The sequence below is a fragment of the Carcharhinus amblyrhynchos genome, chromosome 20 (assembly GCF_965287045.1).
Source record: "Carcharhinus amblyrhynchos chromosome 20, sCarAmb.v2.hapA, whole genome shotgun sequence".
In the NCBI taxonomy this organism is placed as follows: Eukaryota; Metazoa; Chordata; class Chondrichthyes; order Carcharhiniformes; family Carcharhinidae; genus Carcharhinus; species Carcharhinus amblyrhynchos.
The window spans coordinates 49,580,408-49,604,610 of NC_137343.1; the positions used below are offsets into that span (position 1 = coordinate 49,580,408).

At 42.8% G+C, this 24,203-nt stretch overlaps 1 protein-coding gene across 1 annotated transcript in view; it reads right to left on the reverse strand.

Moving 5' to 3' along the window:
- Positions 1-450: 450 nt before the first annotated feature.
- crkl (CRK like proto-oncogene, adaptor protein) overlaps positions 451-24,203 on the reverse strand; it is a 65,571-nt gene continuing 41,818 nt past the window's right edge. The window contains exon 2 of the mRNA XM_080208585.1: positions 451-5,404. Coding sequence (XP_080064711.1) covers positions 5,270-5,404 — 135 coding nt within the window. The 3' untranslated portion in view covers positions 451-5,269. The remainder of the gene's footprint in view (positions 5,405-24,203) is intronic.

Consider the following 24,203-nt stretch of genomic DNA (forward strand, 5'->3'; position numbering starts at 1 on the left):
GACTTCTTGCAAGCTATGGCCAGCATACCTCTAATTCTATATTTTACATGCGTTTTATGCTTCTAGAACTTCATTCTAACTCTGTTAAACTAAGTTGATCTTTCTCTACACCTTAGCTATGACTGTAACTCTACATTTTGCACTCTCCTCTAAGAACAGTATAGTTTGGCTGTATAGTGCACAAGAAACAATACTTTTCACTATATGCTAACACATGTGACAATAATAAATCAAATCTAAATGATGAAAGAGCCTCGGTGAGTTGCTGCAGATGGTACACATTGCTGCAACTGTGTTGGTGGTGGAGAGAGTGAATGGGGCACCAATGAGGCTGCTTTGTTCTGAATGATGTCCAGCTTCTCAAGTGCTGTTGGATACCTTGAGATAAAATAACTTGTAAAAATGAAACAATTCTGGATTGGTTTGAAAAACAACTGTATGGTTACAGAGCAAAGTTAATTTCATTTTATTGTACACAGTTTAGTCCAAACAGCCCCAGTGTCATTTCACACCATTAGCATCAATTTCTGGTTCAGCATTGATAATTTTTAAACACCTCAAAAACTATTTATTAAAATGTTCATATGACCAAAAATATCTGGAACAGGGTGAAATGGGAATAGAAAACCCATACCGTAATTGAAGAGATAGAGTTGAGGTTTAGCTAGGAAATATTAGATTTGTTCCAGCAGGCAAACATTATTTGAAAGCTATATATGAAAAGCTGTGAAGCTGTTACTATCGAGCCAGGCTTAGGGCCCAGAAAACCTTGAGGGCTGCACCATAACTCACCAAATCTTTACAAACCAAACCAAAGGCTTTTACTTTCTGTACACTATCCAACTGAGCTGCAAAACAAGGTCCACCTGCTGACATAGAAGCCAAACAAGCAAGAGGCTGCCTTTCAGCTGGGAAGGGTATACTTTCCACAATAATGGAGAGGGCTGTCCCTAAATGTATGTCCTTATGGATTATGGATATTCCTTATGGATTAATTACTCAGCTGCCCGTGGAACTTGTGGGTCACCAGGGCTACAGCACTGAAGAATAAAAATGGGGAGGTTGGAGGCTATTGCAATTTAAGTCACCCAATGGTAGTATTTCCAAGAATGGGTCGCTAGTTTAATGGGACAGAAACTGTAGTTCAAGAGAGACAGGTGTGTTTTGCCACAGCACTACAGAGCAGCAAAGCTCGAGCTAAAATTAGCTCAGCAGTAGCATTACCACTTCAGTAATGAGTCACATTGCCGTTGAAGTTACGCTGCAAATTGAAAGATGCATCTGCATGGCATGAAATTTGATACTTTTCTAGCATCTTGTGGTTTCCACAAACATTCAACTTCAACAGTTGATATCAAACTCACATCTGACGACGTAGAACATGGGTTACAGGTAGACAGCAGAAATATAAACCTAGTACAAGCTGGGTTGCTTCGCTGAAAAAGTTCCTTTTTCACATAATCCGAGCCTTCCATTCTACCTTCTGAATTGTTCACATTTCTAGAGTCCACCGGAAGGCCAGCCTTGATTCCAGACCCATGCTGTTGAAGTCATTGTACTGGGTGTATTTTACGCAGGTTGTATTTTCCCTTCACGCTCCTGATGTCCACATCAGCTTCTACTATTACTGTTGCTTCAAGATTGCAGAGGGGAGAAGTGAATTGTCAATTTTATTTAGTACGTACAAACACTGGCTTCAACAACGGGACTTTTCTGCGTTTAATTAAAATGAAAACTAAGGAAATCAACATAATCCCCTCAGTGAAACCTGCAGATACTGTAATACTGGTAAACTTATCAAACACACAAACTAAAAGCCTGTTTAAACAAATGACATTTTATAGATTACTGAGGTTTGTGAGCAGAGTTTACAGTTCTAGACACTTGCAATTCCAAACACTAGATTTATTCAATCAGGGTTAGACATGATCTGTACATAGGCAAAAAGCTCCCATTCCCAGAATGTTAAACAAAATGTATTAATAATTCTCCTGGAACTGACAGCACAAAGCTTTCTACAAAAATAAGAAACTAGCATGCATGGAGGACACAGACAAACATTTTCAATAGTTCTTTAAGCTATTAGCATGTATTAAAAACCTGCTGTGAATTTGCTGTGTTGTAAACAATTGTTTATTGGCGACAAATGCAGTGGGAAGGCAGGCAAGTGATGCAGGCTGAATACACGCTCACCCTCCAAATATGATTCATCGCTTGACTCTCTGCGCAGCATTTACAAGAGGCGCAGACGTGTTTTATTTCCTTCCTGTAGTGCACAAGCCTGGTTACAATATTATGGAAGCTGATAAGCCAAGGAGGAAAAGAAGCAGGCCAGGTACTAATAACCTGAAAGGGGAAACACTCAAACTGGAACCGAATCATCAAGGGCAGGAGAGGGAGGGGGAAGGAAATGTAGGGCATTGTCCATTCTCACGAGGCATTTCTAGACATAACTAGACAGAATTTTAGGAGTCCAGTGTAATAGCTTGGCAGGCAGGCCAAGGGAGCTATAGTGGTTTGATAAAGGAAACGAAAAAACAGAACAAGGCACAAAGCTAGTCACATTAGTATGAAAAGCAAAACAGAGGCATATCCAAAGAATCTGATTCTGTAATGAAAAAACTTTTGGGTCAATACTGTTACGTCATGGTTAATCCTACACCTAGGATCTGTTCAACTAACTGGAGACCTCAGCAAGGTGAGAAGTGGAGGGAAAGGCAAATAAAAATGTTTGTTCTAGAATGTCTGAAACCACAACATGGTCACCCCTATGAAAATATGAATTCTAAAAATCTCCTTCAAAAAGTAACCAGGACAGTGATAACTAAACTATCCCCACCTGCCCCACCCAGAGTGGACACTCTGATTTTAGGCACTCGGTGCATACTTTGGTTTGATGGTGAACTGACCTCAGGAATTGTCCAGTACCCCTCCCCCACCATTACACCAGGGTGATTCACTCAATGTTCAGAATACGCTGTTAGCTCCAGGAAGATGCAGACCGTCAAGGCTTCATTTTAATAACCAGTAACTATGGTCTACAGTGAGAACAGTGAAGCATCCACACTAAGCAACCAGTTATAACAGCACACACTCGCCTATAGCTGTCCGTGGGGCAGGACCGCTCAAAGCTACCAGGTGGAAGAGGAGAAAAGCTCACATGGATTTGTTATAAACACACTGCAACTGGATATAATCCAATCAATAACAATTTTCCAAAAGGGAAATAACTGCAAATACCCATTACTGGCAGCTACCATACACCCAGCTGGTTCAGTTGCAATGTGCTGTGCTGCCTGGAACAGGGCAGCAATGGAGATGATGAATTCCCCACAGTTACCTCTGGGGGTGTGTCAATGGTGCCTTACTGCTCAATTCGTCAAAACAGTTCATGTACAATTACTCCACAAGCATCATCTATATTGCTATTATAGAGGAAGTAGCACTTCCACAGCAAAGGATCAGAATTACTACCTCAAACTGAGTATAGCAGTCTCAGTAACGGCAGGGTGGCGTGAAACTTGTCGACAGTGTTTGAATTTAGTGTTGCACTGCAGGTGACAATTCTTTCACCCAATTATTAAATAGAACACGGTCAGTGCACAGATATTAATACACAGAAGGCGCAAGGTTCTTCATCTGAATTAGTCAGTCAACAGACACCAATTTCAAACCAGATTACCTTGAGCTACTCATTTTGTAAAAAGATTGTTTGGAGGAGGGAAAGAATCCTGACTCCAGTGTGCAGTGCAAAAAAGACATGCCGGCGAGAGGGGTCACCGGCGAGCGAGGTCACCAGTGAGTGAGTAAAAGGGTGACGCATGGCAGATGAGGGCTAGAGAGAGCCAGAGAGGGAGGGGTCGGAGGAGTGGGCGGGCGAGGAAGGGGTCCGAGGAATGGGCGGGCGAGGGAGGGACAGAATTGAGCACATGCACCAGAAACCAGTGTGTGCGCGCGTGCCAGTGAACAAGTCCATTCCAGCAGTCAGAGATCAAACAGGGGAGTCTGAAAAGCACACTGCATCCATATCAAACTGGACACCCACTGGCTCTGCACTGCATCCATATCAAACTGGCACTCAGACTCCACACAAATCTTTCTGGCCATTTTGAGCAGATGAAGACCCTCTGACTTGCTGGTCATTGGTATCAGTCAGGCAAACTGTATGTGCTGGACATGAGTTTACTAAGGGAACTGTCCAACACTGAGTATCGTCACAGAAATGCAGATCAACAAACTGCTTTTAGAGAAAACTTCCAAAAGGGGAAGGCACTAATATCTCCATTGGAATACTTCTGCCCATTAGCCAGATGTTTTCATCTCATTCCAGATTATCTGAAGGCTATTTACTAAACTCTGACCCCACAACCTCCATGTTTAAGTTTATGAAAAGATTCTGCCTTGCAGGATCAGTCACCCACGAGCCAATCCTTTTGCAGATTACTTAGCCCAGGCTGTGAATCATTAGCATATCTAAGATCCTTGTGCCTCACCCAGCCTACAACTGGCAACCTATCCAGATTCCCAAGTGTGAGCAATTCTGTTCCCATTCAGCCAGTGTTTCCTCTTTCTAAAGCTCCGTCTTTACAGGTGTTACAAAGCTGTAAAAGTGACTTATTCATGATTGTTTTCTACAGCTATCTATCTGATTGTATCCAAAAAAAATTGTGACTCCTCTACATATTGGATATGGCACCACAGACTAACGTTACATCGGCTGTACTCCAAACCATTTCAAATCATTCTCACGAGTCCAATGCCTCAGTTTTCACTCCGCTCCTTTACATTAAGTACGCACTCAAGATAATAACTGAGGCTAGACAAATTGAATCTAGTCCCAGCAGCATCCCTAAATACCACAATCTATAAGTTGGCAAGTTATCGCCACATTTACATGCCTATCACAGGCAGAAGGAATATGCAGCAAGTGTTCCCAGAGTCAGGGGTGCCGCCAAGTATACACTTGATTATTCCAGCTGGCTTCAGACTTGTACTGAAGCATCATCTATTGCGGCACTGAGATTGAGACTGTCTCTCCCGTCCTTTTCTCCATTTGTTAGTAATCAGATAGCTTTAATGGTACGTGGGAAGAGCTCAGACAGAAACATTAAATTCCAGCAGGTAAGCAGATACTCAAAAAGCCATTGGCAGTTCCATGGCAAAATGATGGTTTTCCCATTAGTCTGGAAGCGATGCACCGGATGTGATGCTGATACCGTGTGCGATGAACAGGCAGATGGAGGTGACCACATGTTCCCCGACCTTTAGGTCACTCGTTTTCTTCAGGGTTTTGGGGGTCGATTATCTGGACGTGAGTGAAAGGGAACAGTCCTTGCCGGCCATTCACCTCACCTTCCCATTGGCCGCTGATGTTCATCCTGGTCACTTTCACAAGGTCACCAACCTGTTACAGAGAAAAATAAACAGAATTCAACTTAATGGTGGAATCAGAATTAAACCAGTCTGCACAATTCACTGGTGATGGACAGTCACAGCGACATGGAATTGTGCCTCTTACTGTAGGTACCTATCACCATGAACAGTGCACTCTCAATTCAAAGCTGCTTCATTCAAACCATCTGATAATTCAAACTAGTTTTAACAAAATTCTGCCCAAGCTGCCTTATTTACATCACTCAACTGCAATTATTGTGTAATCTGGGATTGAAGTGAAAACAGACAACTTGGGAGCTCTCTTTGTAGATTTCATATCTGAAAAAAAAACAAGCTAATGGATTTTTCATTGTGTGACATTTTAACTGTTTCATTAATGGGTCCGTGCCCATCTTCATTGGTGCTGACCTGGTAGTACAGCACATTTCACAATTTACAGTGCTAACCAAGTTCCTGCTGTAAATACAACAGACCAACCTTATCTACCCCATCCACATTCACTCCACCCATCACCAATATACAGTGCTAGCGGTGTGCATCTACAATATACATTGCAGGAACTCATCAAGGCTCTTTAGACAGCACCTTCCAAACTCATGACCACTACCACCTAGAAGGACAAAGGTAGCAGATACCTGGGAACACCACTGCCTAGAGGTTCCCCTCCAAGTCACTCAACATCCTGACTTGAAATATATCGCTGTTCCCTCACTGTTACTAGATCAAATGCCTGGTACTTCATCCCTCTCAGCACTGTGGCTGTACTATACCACGGGATGGACAATACATACCGACTTAGCCAGTGACGCCCAAGTCCCATGAATGAATAAAAACAATTAATTTGTCTTGAAGATGGGTGGCAAAACACAAACCACAATAAACCTCAGCATTTACTGGGTCTCTCTCTACTGGCACACCAGAACCAGGCAAGCTCTGTACTGAGTTCTCTACCCAGATCTTATGCAGCCTTTTACACAGCACTATACCCAAAATAGAACAACTGCTTCTGACGAACCACAAAGGAAACCAGAGCCCAAAGATAAAGAAAATGTTTAAAACTCCTTAGAAAAGTTGTAAGATTACTCCGAAACTGTGACATGGATATTAATCCTCAGTGTGCGGCTGAGCTTCCTCAAGAGACTTGGGAATCTTGCAGCCAGTAACCCACCTCCTGACTCCTTGCAACCCATCCATCATCTACAAGGCAAGTCAGGAGTGTGATGGAATTCTCCCCGCTTGCCTGGATGAGCGCAGCTCCAACAACACTGCAGAAGTTCAACACCATCCAGGGCAAAACAGCCCTGCTTTATTGCTACCCCTTCCACAAACATTCACTCCCTCTAGCACTGACACACAGTGGCAACTGTGTGCACCATCTACAAGATGCACTGCAGCAACTCACCAGGTTTTTCTTCCTCCTTATCCCTGTAGTCAATGTTTAACTTAAATTGCTGCTGGCCTGTTTACAAGCAGCTCCTGAGGTATTGGCACTAGGAAAATAAACTGAACAGCTGCTTCACTGGAAGTTGAAGAGTGGCTTGGCACAGAGTGCCTGTAATTGAGACAACCCTAAAGCAGCAGGTGGCAGTCCACTCATTGCAAATAAAATCTTCCTTCTCCCATCCTCCACTTGGCATGTGCAAGACACCAACACCCAGCCAGGCCCCGGCCTAGTAGCCTTTCTCCAGGATTCAGGCTTTTATTAGAGATAGTAATAAGATAAAAGGAAGCCAGTGTGAAGACCAAAACGACAGAGAAAGGCAGAGAACATTCATAATCTAGTGAGGCAAAAGCCTGTGTCTAGCAGGGCCAGCCTGAACATCTGGCAATGCTCAGTACATAGTGCTAACCAATGCAGCCTAAATACTACCGCCTCAGGTAGCTCTGCACCTCTCCAATAACACACTGCTGCCAAAGTTTGACCTGCCCTCAGTAACACTCACCATGAAGGAAACATAGCTCCAAGCTGTTAGTCATGAAGACAATAGATAAATTGATATAAGCTTAGTCTGTGAAGAGCAATTGTTTAAGAAATTGAGGAAACTTGCACCCATAAAAACCTCACGTCAACTTGACATCCTTCCTCATTTCAGTTCAAAAGATAAAATGTAAAAACCAGTGATCCTAAAGCAGCAAAATAACCTTTATGCTGACTAGGCAATGCAGTTTGATTAAGGACATAAACTGATGCCAGTGGTCCTGAGGAATCATACACTTCACAGGCTCAAAAGCAACCATGAGAGAAAATAAGCTCCGTTTGTTACAGTTGCAAGTCTCACTGCCGAAATGCCAACTGCATACAGTCCACTACTGAGTTCAGAAAGGTATGTGGGGGTGCTGCTGGAGGCTGGAGCCCCGTCCGAGTGTCCTTGTAGCACAATGAAACAAATTGCTGACTTTCACCATTTTGGATAATTTATGGAGGCTTGTCAGTCCCATATGTGAGCCATATAGGAATATTCAGGAATGGTGGGGAATTTGGAAGCTTGTCACTTGATGCACCCTGGACTTGCCGGCTTTGCACCCCCGATGTTTGATCAAATGACTGGACGATGAACAGTAGTTCAATGCTTCATTTGGTTGGGGTGAATCCTGGAATCTAGGGAACTAGCTGTTAGTTACACACTAACTCTCAAGGAAATCCTTGCTTTTGAAAGTTTGCAACTCTGGATGGCAGTATTTTATCAACTGTGGCTGTGATTGTTTCAACAAGTTGGGATGTCATCACCCTGTCAAAAAACCCTTAATCCCTCCACCCTGGCAAACCACCTCCCATTCCCTTTCCACTCCCTGGTTTAATGAAAGGGAAATTGTGTTTGACAAATTTATGAGTGATCTTGGGGAATGTAATGAGCAGGGTGGGTAAAGGGAACCTGTAGATGTAGTGCATTTGGATTTCCAAAAGACATTCAATAAAGTGCCACATCAAAGATAACTGCACAAGAGTTCATGGTGTTGAGGGTGATATATTAGCATAGGTAGAGAATTGACTAACGGGAAATAGAGATAAATGGGTCATTTTTACCATAAAATGTAACAGACAGGAATCAGTGCTGGGGCCTCACAATTTAGATTAGTGACTCTGATGAAGGAACCAAGTGTATTGTAGACAAATTTGCTGACAATACAAAGATAGGGAAGAAAGCAGGTTTAAGGACAAAGAGTCTGCAAAAGGATATCAATAGGCTGAGTGGGGGCAAAAAAATTGGTAGATGGGAGTATAATGTGGAAAATGCAAGGTTGTCCAGTTTGACAGGAAGATTGGAGAAGCAGAATATTATTTCAATGGAGAGGATCCAGAGAATGCTGCAGTACAGAGGGATCTAGGTGTCCTTGTGCTTAAATTAAAAAAGATTAGCATGCAGCTTCAGTAAGTAACTAGGAAGGCCAATGGAATGTTGGCCTGTATTGTGGGCAGGTGTGCATGCGTGGAGTTTAAAAGTCTTGCTACAACTTATCAGGACATTGTATATATCACACCTGGAGTACAGTTTTGGTCTCCTTATTTGGGAAGGGATTTACAGCATTGGAAGCAGTTCAGAGAAGATTCACTTGGATGATTCTGGAGATGAAGGGATTGTCTTATAAGTTAAGGTTGAGCGGGTTTGGTTTGTACTCATTGCAATTTAGAAGAATGAGAGATAATCTTGTTAAAACATAATATTCTGAAGGATAAAACTATCTGCCCAAATTAAACTGGGAAGCAACTTTTGGTATGGACTCTAGACAAATCTTAAGACCCACGTATGATATGTAATGTTAAATGTAGATAGATCATAGTTCAACACTGACCAACATTACTCAATTGCTGTTAATTAAATGGAATTTCTAGTTTCTAAACAGCAGTACTGACCATCAATTTTTTTAAAACCTGTGCATTTTTTCTGTGAAAATGCTAGATTTATGGTCTTGGTCACAATAGAAGGATCACGCATTCAGTCTAGAAACCAAGCCCATACCCATATCGTGCTCACTAAATCAGCACGCAAGACAGGCCAGTCCTGTAATAGCAGAGATTTGCAGAAAACAATTTATGGTGAGAATCTCAGCTTTTTGAGAATTTGATCTATTGGTGAGGGAGTTGCCACTGATAAGGACTGGAAACAAATTCTAGTAAGACCGTGTGTGAACTAGTATAGGAGAAGCTTCGATGACCATGAAATGTTTTAGTATTGGCAGAGAAAACTCTCGCTAAATGCAGAGTTGTGAGTTTGTGACTGTTCTTGTGCCTGTCCATTCTCTCTCAGCCAATCATAGAATCATACAAACCCTACAGTGCAGGAGGTGGCCATTCGGCCCATCGAGTCTACACCAACAGTCCCACCCTATCCCAGCTTAGTTACCCTGCTAATCCCTCTAACCTATCACATCCTGGGACAGTAAGGGTTACTTTAATCAACCTAACCCCCACATCTTTGGGCTTTGCCATTGGAATCCTTCCTTTGGAAGTTACAGCAAGATGCAACTAATGATGCAATTAATTGCAGATGCTACTGCAGAGCAATTTTTTTTTTAGACAAAGACTCGCATTCAAAAAGCACCTTTCACAAATTCAGAACATTCCAATGTCCTTCACAGCCAATGCAGGGCTTGTGAAATGAAGTCACTGTTGGAATGTAGGAAATACAACAGCCAAATTGTGTACAGCAAGTTCCCACAAACAATGCAACATGGGCCAGATAACATGTTTTCCTGATGTTCCTCGAGAGATAAATAATGGTCAGGACACGGGTGCTAATCCCCTGCTCTTCTTTGAATAGTGGATCTTTCACACCCAGGCGAGCAGGCAGATGAACTGCGGTTAAATGTCTCACCTAGAAAGTGCCATCTTCAGAAAATAAGTCCTTTTCTTGCTTTTTGTTTCCCTTTCCCAGAAGGGCACTGTTAAAATACAAATATGGCTCACAAGTACTATGCTCAAATAGCTACAAGTTTCAGTTTCTATTTAGGTAGCGCCTTATCATCTTACCCCTCCCTGTCTCTGTAACCTCCTCCAAGTACAACCCTTCACGATCTCCACAGTCCATCAATTCTGGCCTCTTGTGCACCTCTGGATTTCATTTGCCTCTGACGTACCATCAGCTGCTAAGGCATCAAAGCTCTGTAATACCCACTATAAACTTCCCCAGCACACACACTCCACTCAGAAGCTGCTTGAAATCTATCCCCTAGACTGAGCTACTGGCAGCTGGCCAAACTTCTCATGTAGCTCAGTATCAAATTATTCATCAAAATGTCCCTGTGGGACGGGTTACTATGTTAAGGATGATAAATGTCTAAATACAATTTGTTGCTGCTAGGAACTGGACCAGCAGTTCTGAAGAGGGTCTGATTCTCTCTGCCGCCAGGTAGCCTGAGGTCAGTTATAGCCTCTGTCCATGAGGGGCATGGACAGAGTGGATAAGGAGCAGTTGTTCTCCTTAGTTGAAAGATAAGTCACAAGGGGACACAGGTTCAAGGTGAGGGGCAGGAGGGACATGAGGAAAATCATTTTTATCCAGAGGGTGGCAACAGTCTGGAATATACCACCTGGGAGGGTGGTGAAGGCGAGTTGCCTCACATCCTTCATAACATTCAGGGCTATAGGCCAAGTGCTGGCAGAAAGGATTAGGTAGGCAGGTCACCTGTAAGTGCAGACTCAAAGTGCAGCCTTTCACCATTACTGTTTCCTGTTATCATGCCAGTGTCCATTTATTCCATGGGCTTCACGACTGAAGAAGAATTTCAATTTTGAGAAGCTCATTCCAGCAGGAACATCTGGCATGACTACCTTCTGTTCCCCTGTCAAACACTTCTGAATGACAGGTCATAGATTCCAGCTTCTTCTAATGTTGTACAAGGCCATTTTATTGATTTCAGACCAAACAGATATTTCCTCTGTTAGCTGGATACACTGTGCTAAGGTTGCACCTGTCATGGTAAATTATCTCTGTACATTTTTTACCAAAAAATCCCAAACAAATCATTTAGTACACTAGCAGGGGGAGACGATGGCACAGTGGCATTGTCACTGGACTTGGAATCCGGAGGCTGAGGGTAATGCTCGGGGGACCTGGGTTCCAATCCCACCATGACAGACAGTGACATGAATTTAATAATAATCTGATGACTACTGAGATTCTCTTTGAGGGAAGGAAATCTGCCCTCCTGGCTTGTATGTGATCCGAGACCCAGAGAATCATACAAATCATAGAAACCCTACAGTGCAGAAAGAGGCTATTTGGCCCATCGAGTCTGCACCAACCACAATCCCACCCAGGCCCTACCCCCATATGCTTATATATTTTACCCGCTAATTCCCTCTAACCTACGCATCTCAGGACACCAAGGGGCAATTTGTTAGCATGGCCAATCAACCTAACCTGCACATCTTTGGACTGTGGGAGGAAACTGGAGCACCTGGAGGAAACCCACGCAGACATGAGGAGAATGTGCAAACTCCACAGACAGTGACCCAAGCCAGGAATCGAACCCAGGTCCCTGGAGCTGTGAAGCAGCAGTGCTAACCACTGTGCCACCCAGAGCAATGTCATCCCATGAAATAATCCGTGGCTGGGATTATTGTGGTCGGTGCAGACTCGATGGGCCAAATAGCCTCTTTCTGCACTGTACGGTTTCTATGATTTCTATGATTCTCTGGGTCTCGGGTCACATACAAGCCAGACCACATAAGGAGAGCAGATTTCCTTCCTTCATAGAGAATTTCAGTAGTAATCAGATTGTTATTAAATTTATATGTCACTGTTTGTCATGGTGGGATTGGAACCCAGGTCCCCCGAACATTACCCTCAGCCTCTGGATTCCAAGTCCAGTGACAATGCCACTGTACCATCGTCTCCCCCTGCTAGTGTACTAAACACGAAAGGAAATACCTGTACCTGCATTTCTAAATCATCTTTTCAAAACCTCAGTGCCTCACCGTCAATATAATGCAGCCACTAGTTGGAAATGCAATAAAACCAGCAATGGGATATTGATCTGCTTGTCAGTGTATTTAATATTAGACCTTGCCTACCCTTCTTCACCATTGTTTTTCCAGCTTGTTTTAATGCACTGTGACATTTTCATTGTTATTATTCAACGCTATTGCTATTTACACTATGCTTCTGCAATAGCACTCAGACAATGATGACATGAAATGGTGTAGACACTGGCCAGACATTACTCTCCATGCCTTCCCAGACACATTAATTTGCCAATTAGGAACAGATAATGTTCTCAATACTCAGCAGGTCAGGCAGCGTCTGGGGACACAATGTCTCTGAACTGAGCAAGAGTCAGATCAGAAACATCAACATCTTTTCTTTCCATGGATGCTGTCTGCTGAGTGCTGACAGCATTTTTATTTACGATACCAGTGTCTACAAACTAGCGTAAGCACGAAAACAGTGCTATCTGAATCAGAAAACTAAAGATCGAGCATCTTATTTTACAATGTGAGATGCCGGTGTTGGACTGGGGTGACAAAATGAGAGGTCTCATGACACCAGGTTATAATCCAACAGGTTTATTTGAAATCACAAGCTTTCGGAGCGCTGCTCCTTCATCGGGTGAAGGCTGACACCTGATTAAGGAGCAGTGCTCCGAAAGCTTGCGATTTCAAATAAACCTGTTGGATTATAAGCTGGTGCCGTGAGACCTCTCATCTTTCTTAAAAAATGAAAATAACTTCATGGGATGTCCTAAATTGTGAAATTAATCTTGGTCACCTTTGTCAGACTCCTGACAGCTCAGCCTTCAACACTATTAGTACTACAAAACACATCTCCAAACTCCATGGCCCGGCCCTCGGCACCGCCCTCTGACTGGATCCTGAGCTTCCTAACTCATAGGCCACAATCAGTAAGAATAGGCAACAGTACCACCTCCATGGTCATTCTCAACACTGGTGCCCCACAAGACTGTGTTCTCAGCCCCCTACTATACTCCTTATACACCTTTGATTGTGTGGCCAAATTCCCCCCCAATTCGATTTTCAAGTTTACTGACACCACCGTAGTGGGTCAGATCTCAAACAATGACGAGACAGAGTACAGGAATGAGATAGAGGATCTGGTGAACTGGTACGGCAACAATAATCTCTCCCTCTACAGCAACAGGGACGAAGTAAAAAGGGTCGAGAGCTTCAAGTTTTTAGGTGTCCAGATCAGCAACAACCTGTCCTGGTCCCCCCCATGCCAACACTATAGTTAAGAAAGCCCACCAATGCCTCTACTTTCTCAGAAGACTAAGGAAATTTGGCATGTCAACTACAACTCTCACCAACTTTTACAGATGTACCATAGAAAGCATTCTTTTTGGTTGTATCACAGCTTGGTCTGGGCTCCTGCTCTGCCCAAGACCACAAGGAACTACAAAAGGTCATGAATGTAGCCCAATCCATCATGCAAACCAGCCTCCCATCCACTGATTCTCTACACTTCCCACTGCCTTGGCAGAGCAGCTAGCATAATTAAGGACCCCCACGCACTCCAGACATTCTCTCTTCCATCTTCTTCCTTTGGAAAAAAGATACGCAAGTCTGAGGTCATGTACCAACCGACTCAAGAACAGCTTCTTCCCTGCTGCTGTCAGATTTTTGAATGGACTTACCTTGCATTAAGTTGATCTTTCTCTACACCCTAGCTTTGACTAACACTACATTCTGCACTCTCTCGTTTCCTTCTCTATGGACAGTATGTTTTGTCTGTACAGCACGCAAGAAACAATACTTCTCACTGAATGTTAATACATGTGACAATAATAAATCAAATCATAATGACAGAGGGAACTCGGATGACTACCAGCTGAACCATGTCCAGCAGAACAGTCTCAAATCAGACTGTCCAAAAACTGCATTCTGAAAACTGAGCCTTTTTTCAGAACATGCCATGCATCAACTTTGAGTAAGATGCAAAAACTGAGTGATTAAGTTCGGAGCTCCATTTAGATCAGCAGAGTGGGTGCTAACCAGTTCGCGCCTTGGCTGGTTGCACGCCAGTCTTGATCCCACTGGTTGATCTGAATTGTCCATAGCCCAAATATAGCCTAACCCAAAATTGGGCAGGATGTGAAATCTAGCCAGGCCTCAAACCTGAGGTTGCCAGTTTTGAGACACTACCTGCAACACGTTTCAAAGGTTTGACATAACCAGCAAAACAGAACAACAAATTTCAAGTACAACAATATAGTTTTCCCAGCTAATTGTATTTCTGGGAAAAGCCCATTCCTGGAACCCATGTTAAAATCTCTTCTTAATATGTAAACTGGCAGAATCAGTCCATGCAATTTAATTCAACAAGTAAAATTCAAATAACAATTTTCAAAAGCTTAGACGTCATTCTTTCTTAATCTATGTACAATCATTAGCCAATGTGCAAAGTACAATGCTGTTTACAAGATGTTGCAAATTTGGCATATGTCCAGATTTATAGGAGAATCTTGTGTGGTAAGCATTACCATAACCCAATGTGTTGCATCATTGAATTGGGTTGTGCAACAGGACAAATCGATGAGGGAAGTTCAGAAATACAGCAGGAACATCAATTCCAAACCATTTCTCAGCCTTTGGTTAAGATCAAATGTCAGATCAAGCCCAAGATCAGGTCCAATGCTTTTTCGTGTCAGTTTGGATCTGCTATGTCTCGCTTGTGGGCACCATGAATTGGATTCAATTTGTTTTTGAACTATTTTTGGTCCAAGCGAGTTGATTACAGGCATGCCCAGTCCACAATGAGCATTGGCGTCATAACTTTAGCAAAGGAATAACATTTTTGAAAACTCCAAATAATTTATCTATAGAAAAAACTCAGCATTGAAAATAAAATAAGTATATTTACACTGAAAAAGCCGATGACTCAGAGGACATCGAGTAAAATCTGTTGACTCAATTTCCATTAAAAATCATCAAGATATGTGGCGAGAAATCGTCAGTGCAGTAATACAAGATCTCAAAGCCAAACTCATTCTTCACTGATATGGCCAGTGTCTTTGTAGGTAGAGCACACTAGGAGAGAGAAGGGGGAAGAGTATACAGTATGGACACTGTTGCATCTTAATTTGGCAACAAGCCTTTGTGCCACCATCTGTACCATCCCCATACTCAACTTTTACATGTAGCTCCAAGCCAAGAGTCCTGGTCAACATTCATCTTAAAACACAAGTTAGTTGGTCGGTTCAGACATTTTGTTAGTGGAACAAACTGGCTGCTGCATTAGCCTACAAAAAACAAAAGTGGTAACTCTCAGAAGGCAGGCTGTGAATCAGACTTTACATTGTAAGCTACATTAAGAAACAGTTCCTTCTCTAATGAACAAAATGGCAAATATACATGGTGGGTGGGTGAGTGAAGTGTATACCATGAAATTGCAGGGGACAAATTAGAGGAAGTAACTAAAGGCAATAGTTAATAAGAAGGAGAAGTAGTAAAGTGGGAGGGTTTAGTAATAAATTTGTAGGGATCAGAACAGAAAGGGTCTTGGGATCACACCCTCCTGCTTTGCCATCTCACACTGGCTGTTGTCACCCTTAACAGCCCAGATAGGGGACCAAATGTACCTTCACAAGCATGGTGATAATCCAAAGGTGTGCAAATGTTTTTAGTTTTTAACTTCTTGAGTCTCTTCCGCCAGCTCTAACCATTTAGTTATTTTGAAAGTTACACAGGGTACATTTTATTCTTTGCGGTAAGCTTTCCTTATTACAAATTATAACCAGGCAATGATGTTCCCCTCTCCTCCCAGCTATCCAGGCTCATATGAATTGCAGCTACTTGAGCAAAGTAAAGCAGAAAAGTTATTGAATCATACCGCAGCAACCATCAGGTCAAGGGTGAAAGCTGTCAAAATGTAAAAATGTTCTGAATTGACCCAAATTTTCTTCAAAGACTTTGCAAACAAGTACCGGTTTGCAACACGTGACAAACAGTATGTTCGACATGTATTCACTTTCTTCAATCCATTCACATCAATTCAGTGTAGTTGGTAAGACCTTCTTGTGCTGCAGCCTATGTGCTCTTAGGGAGGGAGACCCAGAATTCTGAGCCAGCAACAATGAAATAATAGGAATTTACTTCCAACACTGTGCTGTTCGGTTTGGTAGAGAATTAGGATATTAACAGCCTGCTACCAACTGTTTTATCTTGGTAGAGGTCACAAGCTTGGAAGATGCTGTCAAAGAAACCGTGGCAAGTTGCTGCAATGCATTTGGTTAGCACTGCTGCCTCGCAGCCCCAGAGACCTAGATTCAACTCCAGCCTTAGGTGACTGTCCGTGTGGAGTTTGCACATTCTCTGTCTGTGTGGGTTTCTTCTGGGTGCTCCAGTTCCCTCCCACACTCCAAAGATGTGCGGATTAGGTGGATTGGTCATGCTAAATTGCCCCCTTAGTATCCCAAGATGTGTAGGTTAGGGGGATTTGTGGGATAAACACAAGGGGTTACAGGATACAGCCTGGTTAAGATGCTCTGTTGAAGCTCGGGAGCAGACTCAAGGGGCTGAATGTCCTCCTTGTGCATGGTAGGGATTCTATATAACTGCACTCATCCAGGTATGTGGTTGATGCTCCATCACACTCCTGATGTGCCTTGTATATGTTCTGAGAAATCTCTGTAGCCTTAGCATTTTTGTGGCTGGCTCAGTTTTTAACCTCCAGCATGGCAGTCATTAGTCCCAGGCTAAACTTTCAAACTGTCGGGATACAGCATAGATTTACCAGAAGAATCTACCAGAAAAGGGAGTACAGAAAGAGGGATGAGTAATCTTGGTGAGTTGAGGAAGAGCAACTCCTGTCTATCTCAGCGCTCCAATGACATGAAGGAAAGAAGAGGGCTGAAATGAGGGAATGACTCTAGAAGGACAAGGGCAGCAAACTCCATGGGAACTCCACCACCTACAGGTTCAAAATGCTGGAACTCCCACCCTAACAGCACTATGGACCCCTTCCTGTATTGCTCACAGCTAAATCAACCAAGCGGCAGCACTGGCCGGAGCAGCCTATCGAATAGAATGAATCATTTGGGGATTTTTGGGATGAGGGAAAGTGGAAAAGACATACCCAATTAATTATTAATCATTTCCTATCATAACGGTCCAAAACGAGTGGTGACCGACAGTACGAAAGTTGATCATCGACACAAACTCCTCTTATAAAAGGTAACTATGGAAAAAAGAAAGCAGGTGCCTAGATCAAGGGGTCAGGTATACAAAAATCCAGTTACTGCCACTCTGCTGCATTAACATTTATTTATCTACACAGAAAAAAAACCACCCCAAGGTTCTTGAATTAAAAATTAACTACACTTGCAGTTAAACTAGTGCACTGATCGCACAAAGACACGGGTTACTTTAACTCATTTTACAAGCATTCAGAAAACTAAAATTTCAGATATTTAAAATTTTGAAGGATTTGAGTTATTAAAAATTTTGTTCGAGAGATGCAGGCATCATTAGCAAGTTCAGCATTTATTGCCCATCTCTAATTGCTGTTGAACTGAGTTGCTTAGTCAGCCATTTCAGGGGGCATTTAACAGTCAACTTTGGATCTGCAGTCACATGTAGGCCAGGGCTGCAGATTTCCTTTCCAAAAAGGACATTAGAGAACCAGATGGGTTTTTTTTTTATAACAATTGACAATGGTTTCATTGTCATTAGTAGACTTATAATGCAAAACTCACCAGCTTCCATGACGGGATTCGAACCCAGGCCCCCAGAGCTTTCACCTAGGTCTCCAGATTATTAGTTCAGTGACAATACCACTTTGCCACCATCTCCCCATAACTATTTCTGACGGTTGAAGGGTCAGCAAAGAGTTGCCATTAATTTGAGTGAGAAAATGAGGAACAAATGAGATTAGGAGAAGTGCTTAGAGGTGTTGGCAGTCTGGAACGCTTTGGCCTGGGTATGGTTTATGTAGACTATTGCATAAATAAATATTCAAAGGCGACGTGAAAGGGCTACGAAAAAGATCAGAACAATAGGATTCATTTGGAATTACACTAACAAAAAACCAGAATGGTACGGTGGGAAAGAACCAACTTAAACGCTGTAAATTTCTACAGGATCCCTTTCTTTTTAAATGTTAACAGTGGTGTATCAATAAGCAGTGTCCTAAATACACCACTACTTCATCCTGCTGGCGAGCTTGTGTATTTTTATTTGGGGCAAATTCAGGGGTTGGTGCACAGAACACAATAATGTTCCTTGTTGACAAAGATTATCTTCCAGTGATGGTCCATTGAACTAGAGTGAAGCTGAACAGTGAGAAGGTTGAAGGGTGTGCACAGACACTGAATCTTGTAATTAAAATCCTACTGAGGACAGTGATGATACTCCTGATGTACCAAAAGAGAGGAGCTCTGAGCCAGCAAGTGAGCGAGATCACATTCCCCATTGCAGCCAGTTCGTATTACACGATCTCCAACTCATCTTCCCAAACATCACACCACAATTTCAGCAGTTTGAATTGAAATGGGGATTTTCCAGCACAAGGGTTAAGGTTAAATATACACCAACCAGAGCAATGAAGCAGCATAATTAATCTAAAACATACTTCCTGCTAAAGACACGTCAAGCCACAAGTAGCAGTAATGGGCCAGCATTTGGCAGACTCTGGCATCACAGCTCACTGCTCTCTGAGCACAGCTTTCTCTGAATCTCAATGGGGTAAACACAAGTTCCCAGAATGGTTCAGCGTCGACTGAGCATAACCACTGGAAGTTTAAATGAGGGGGCAACATTTTGCATGATATACTATACAATTTGCTCCGAGTTTACAGGCAACTTAGGATTTGGTCCACAACTATAGAAAGTTCCAGGGCTTTGCCTCTCCAGCTCAAACTGGAGTTTGTTAATACATTCAGTTAAATCAAAGATGAACTTGAACGTCCTTGTACCTTATCCATAAAGTGGAGTTCATACAAAAGGTCGGCTGGCTGTATTCTAACACACTAAATCCTCTGATTTCCACTAGTCTAGTTGCCCCAAACTTGGAATTCCCTCCCTGAACCTTTCCACTTCTGTGAAGTACCTTTTACCAAACAAAGGTGCTATCTATTGACAAGTTGTTGCTGCAGTCATTTAGCCAGATACTTCAGACCTGTTTTCAGAGACAGGTTCAAATATTTACTGACATCAGCATCACCAGACAATATCATCATAAAGCTTGGATTACGGAGCTTGTTGGTCTCTGGGTGTACTGTCCAAAGACAAGCTATACAATCCCAAAAGAACAATATCCAAAATATTCTGCAGTTATTCCATCAGATGGGGTCAGGAATGATAGCTCAATGCAAAACAAATGAACATTCAACAAGCTAACCTGGCAGCCACTGCCCATGTATGAGGGAATGGTTAGAAATTGAACACGTGTGTCTTACCTACTTTAACGTCATATAGTGTTTAAGAAAACTTCACATTTTTGTTTACTGTTTAGTGTACTGATCTTTTTATACAGTGACCACACAGTTATCTGGTCATTAAATAGAGGGTTCATCATTGGAGCTGAGCAGGCAATTCAGTGTTTACCATCATAGTTTAACCTTCCCTCCACATGCACAATGATAGTGCAAAGGCCTCCAGATCACTGTTGTAAACAGAAGTTTGATGTGCTGGCTGTTTGTATAGTGATTTTGGAGGCAGCCTGTGAACCTGAGGTGCCAACAGAAGCCCTGAAGTAAATAGCGCTCAAAGAACACTCACTCTAGAACCAAGCGTTCTGGCTGTCAGCATTCACAAATCCTGCAGCTTTATTTCCACTTAACATCAGCTGATTTTTGCACAGGCAATCCATGCACTTAAGCATTAAAACCAACACACACCCTGACCAATGTACAGCGAGTCATGGTATCTCTGAACACTCATGATGTAGAGATGCCGGCGTTGGACTGGGGTAAACACTGGGCTTGGACTCTGACCTGGTGTTGTGAGATTTCTTACCATCTCTGAACACTGCCAAGAGGATGACGCATACTTTTTAAATGGAAGCTCCCCACTCCCTACTTCTAACAGCAGAGGAGTTCCCATTATTCCAATTAACATCCTTTCTTAGTCATCTTCACATCAATATTTTCCTTAGGTTGTGTCTGACATCTGCCATCAACACTTCCCCGCACGCACGCAGCCCCCCCCCCCATCCCCAAGGGTAGCATGGTGGCACAGTGGTTAGCGCTGCTGCCTCCTAGCACTCAGGACCAGGGTTCGGTTCCAAGCTTGGGTCACTGTCTGTGTGGAGTCTGCATGTTCTTCCCTTATCAGCGTGGGTTTCCTCCGGGTGCTCCAGTTTCCTCCCACAGTCGAAAGATGTGCTGGTTGAGTCCATTGGTCGTGCTAAGTTCTCCCTCAGTGTACCTGACCACGCACCGGAGTGTGGCAACTTGGGAATTTTCACAGTAAGCTAATTGCAGTATGAACTAATCAGGAGGGCAAAAAGGGAAACAAGATTGCTTTGGCAGATAAGAGAATCCAAACAGCTTCTACAAATACAAAGAACAAAAAGAATAACTAGAGAGTACAGGGCCTCTTAAGGATCAACAAGATCATGTGTGTGTGGATCCACTAGAGATAGGTGAGATCCTAAATGAACATTTCTCATCAGTATTTACTGTTGAGAAAAGCATGCATGTTAGGGAACTTGGAGAAATTAATAGTGATGTCTTGAGGTGTGTACATATTACATAGGAGGCTGGAAGTCTTAAACAGCATCAATATAGATAAATCCCCAGACCTGAAGAAGCGTATCCCAGGACATCGTGGGAGACTGGGGAGGAAATTGCGGGTCCCCTAGCAGAGATATTTGAATCACCAACATCCACAGCTGAGATGCCTGAAGATTGACGGGTAGCAAACGTTGTGCCTTCGTTTGAAAGGGCTGCAGGGAAAAGCTTGGGAAGTAGAGGCCAGTGAGCCTAATGTTTGTAGTGGGTAAGATGTTAGAAGGTATTCTGAGAGACATGATTACACACATTGAGAGGCAAGGACTGATTAAGGTCAGTCAGTATGGCTTTGTGAGTGGAAAATCATATCTCATGAATTTGATTGAGTTTTTTGAAGGAATAACCAAGAAGGTAGATGAGGGCAGTGCAGTTGTTGTTGTTTATATGGACTTTAGCAAGGCTTTTGACAAAGTACCACATGGTAAGTTGTTGCATAAGATTAAATCTTGGGATCCAGGGTGAGGTAGCCAATTGGATACAAAATTGGCTTGACGACAGAAGACGTGGGATGGTTGTTCAAACTGGAGGCTGTGACCAGCTGTGCGCCTCAGGGATCAGTGCTGAGTCCACTTATTTGTCATTTATATTAAGGATTTGAATAAGAATATAGGAGGCATGGTTAGTAAGTTTGCAGATGACACCAACTTTTGTGGCATAGTGGACAGTAGTTATCTCCAATTGCAATGGGATCTTGATCAGTTGGGCCAGTGGGCTGATGATTGGCAGATGGAGTTTAGTTTAGAGAAATGCGAGGTATTGCATTTTGACAGATCAAACCAGGGTGGGACTTAGTTAATGGTAGGGCATTGGGGAGAGTTATAGAACAAAGAATTAGGAGTACAGGTTCATAGCTCACAGGTGGATACAGTGGTGAAGGTGGCATTCGGCATGCTTGGTTTCATTGGTCAGAACGTTGAATACAGGAATTGGGACGTCTTGTTAAAGTTGTACAAGACATTGGTAAAGCTATACTTAGAATATGATGTACACTTCTGGTCACCTATTATAGAAAGGATATTATTAAAGTAGAAACCAAAAAGATTTACTAGGATGCTACCGGGACTTGATGGTTTGAGTTGTATGGAGAGGCAGGAAAGACTGGGACCTTTTTCCCTGGACACTAGGAGGCTGAGGGGTGATCTTATAGGAGGTCTATAAAATAACGAGGGGCATAGATAGTTAACATTTTTCTCAAAGGTAGGAGAGTCTAAGATTAGAGGGCATTGGCTTAAAGTGAGAGGGGAGAGATAGAGAAGGATCAAGAGGGGCAATTTTTTTCCACACAGAGGATGATGAGTGTCTGTAATGAGCTGCCAGAGGTAGTAGTAGAGGCTGGTACAACTGTCTTTTAAAAAGCATTTAGACAGTTACATGGGTATAGAGGGATATGGGCCAAACATGGGCAACTGGTACCAGCTTAACGGTAAAAACTGGGCAGCCTGGACAGGTTGGGCTGAAGGGCCTGTTTCCATGCTTGTAAACCTCTATGGCTTATGTAAACCTACTTGTGACATTAATAAACTAAACTTGTGACAAGAACAGAATCACATCGACAAAAAAATTTCCGAAGTTAACAGAACTACTTTTAATAAGAAAATGCAGGAAGACAGCTACAAGCCAGTCACTCCCTTACGATTAAAACTTGTGTCACAGCAGCTCAGCTGCTCCAATCTTTTGCACATGGAAAGACACGCCACAAATCACTGCATCAGAATGAATGAATCAACTCACAGGACTTGTTCCAAATGCTCCTGATATCTACCAGTATCCCCAGCTGATAGAAGATTGAATTAGACCCACAGATTTTAAGAAAAAATAGGGGCAGGATTAGGCCATTCAGCCCTGAGAGCCTTTACTGCCTTCAGTATGCTGTCTGATCTGTTACCTCAACTCTCCCTTTCAACTTTATACCTAGATCCTTCAGCATCCAAAGAATCTATCAAACTGCCTTGAAAATACTCAATGGCACAACATCCACAAGTATCTGTAACAGTGAACAGACATGCATTCCTCCCTTTACCTTGAGTACAGTCACAGTGGCTGAATCACTTTGTGGTTTATATTGTTTCAATGAGAAGTACACAGCCATATCTATGGATTGGCATGAAACAGAAACAGTAACTTCATTTGCAGCAGATATTCTCGACTACACATCATGCCAGTTTATTGCAGCAATGCTAACTGGATGATGTGCCGTTATTTCCACATTAGCATCTACAACTTCCCCATTGAGAGATAACCTGAAGCTGCTGAAAGAGGGGATTACAGTTGTAGTACAAGAAGAAACTGAGAAACTCAAACGTGCACCATTTGTAATTTTAGAAACCTGGACAATGTCCTTATAATAGCATACTAATCATTTGATTATTGGTGGGGGGAGGGAGGAAGGAAGGAAGAGCAACAGCGTCAGAGAAAAACAGGGAAAAAGAGGCAACACCGGTCATCCTCAAGATGCCCGAAAGCACTCAACAAGCAATGAATTACTTTGAAAGTGTGACTGCTTCCACAGGAAAGTATGGTAGGCAATTAGCACAAAAGACCCAAAAACAGGAGCCAGAGTGGTTAAACAGTCCAGGAGGCAGCAAATTGGCCTATTGGGCCCTTACCAGGTCTCTGCAAGAGCAAATTATCTAACCTCACTCCCTGCTCTTTCCCCAGATAAATCACGAACCTGCCTCCACCATACGAGATCATGCATTCCAGACCCAAACCACTCGCTGTGCAAAATATTTATCTTGTATTGCTTTTGCCAAACATCTTAAATTGGTTATTGACACTCCTATCTAGGCCCCTGATCATTCTGAACATCTTGAGCAAATCTTCTCAATCATTTCTAAGAAGAACTCCAGTTTCTCCAGTCTATCCACATTACCATTCTCAAAGGCTTCCACAAGCAATTTGTCATGACGGCTGAGTGGTGTAAGACATCAGATTCCAAGGAGTGTGATTCCTTGCCTTGTGTTAAGGCTGGTGAATTCTGGTCTCTTTCTCAGGGCGTGGGTTCAAATCCCACTCCTGACATTTCCATTTTGGGGTAGCATGGTGGCATAGTGGTTAGCACTGCTGACTCTCAACACCAGGAACCCAAGTTCAATTCGGCCTTGGGTCACTGTCTGTGCGGA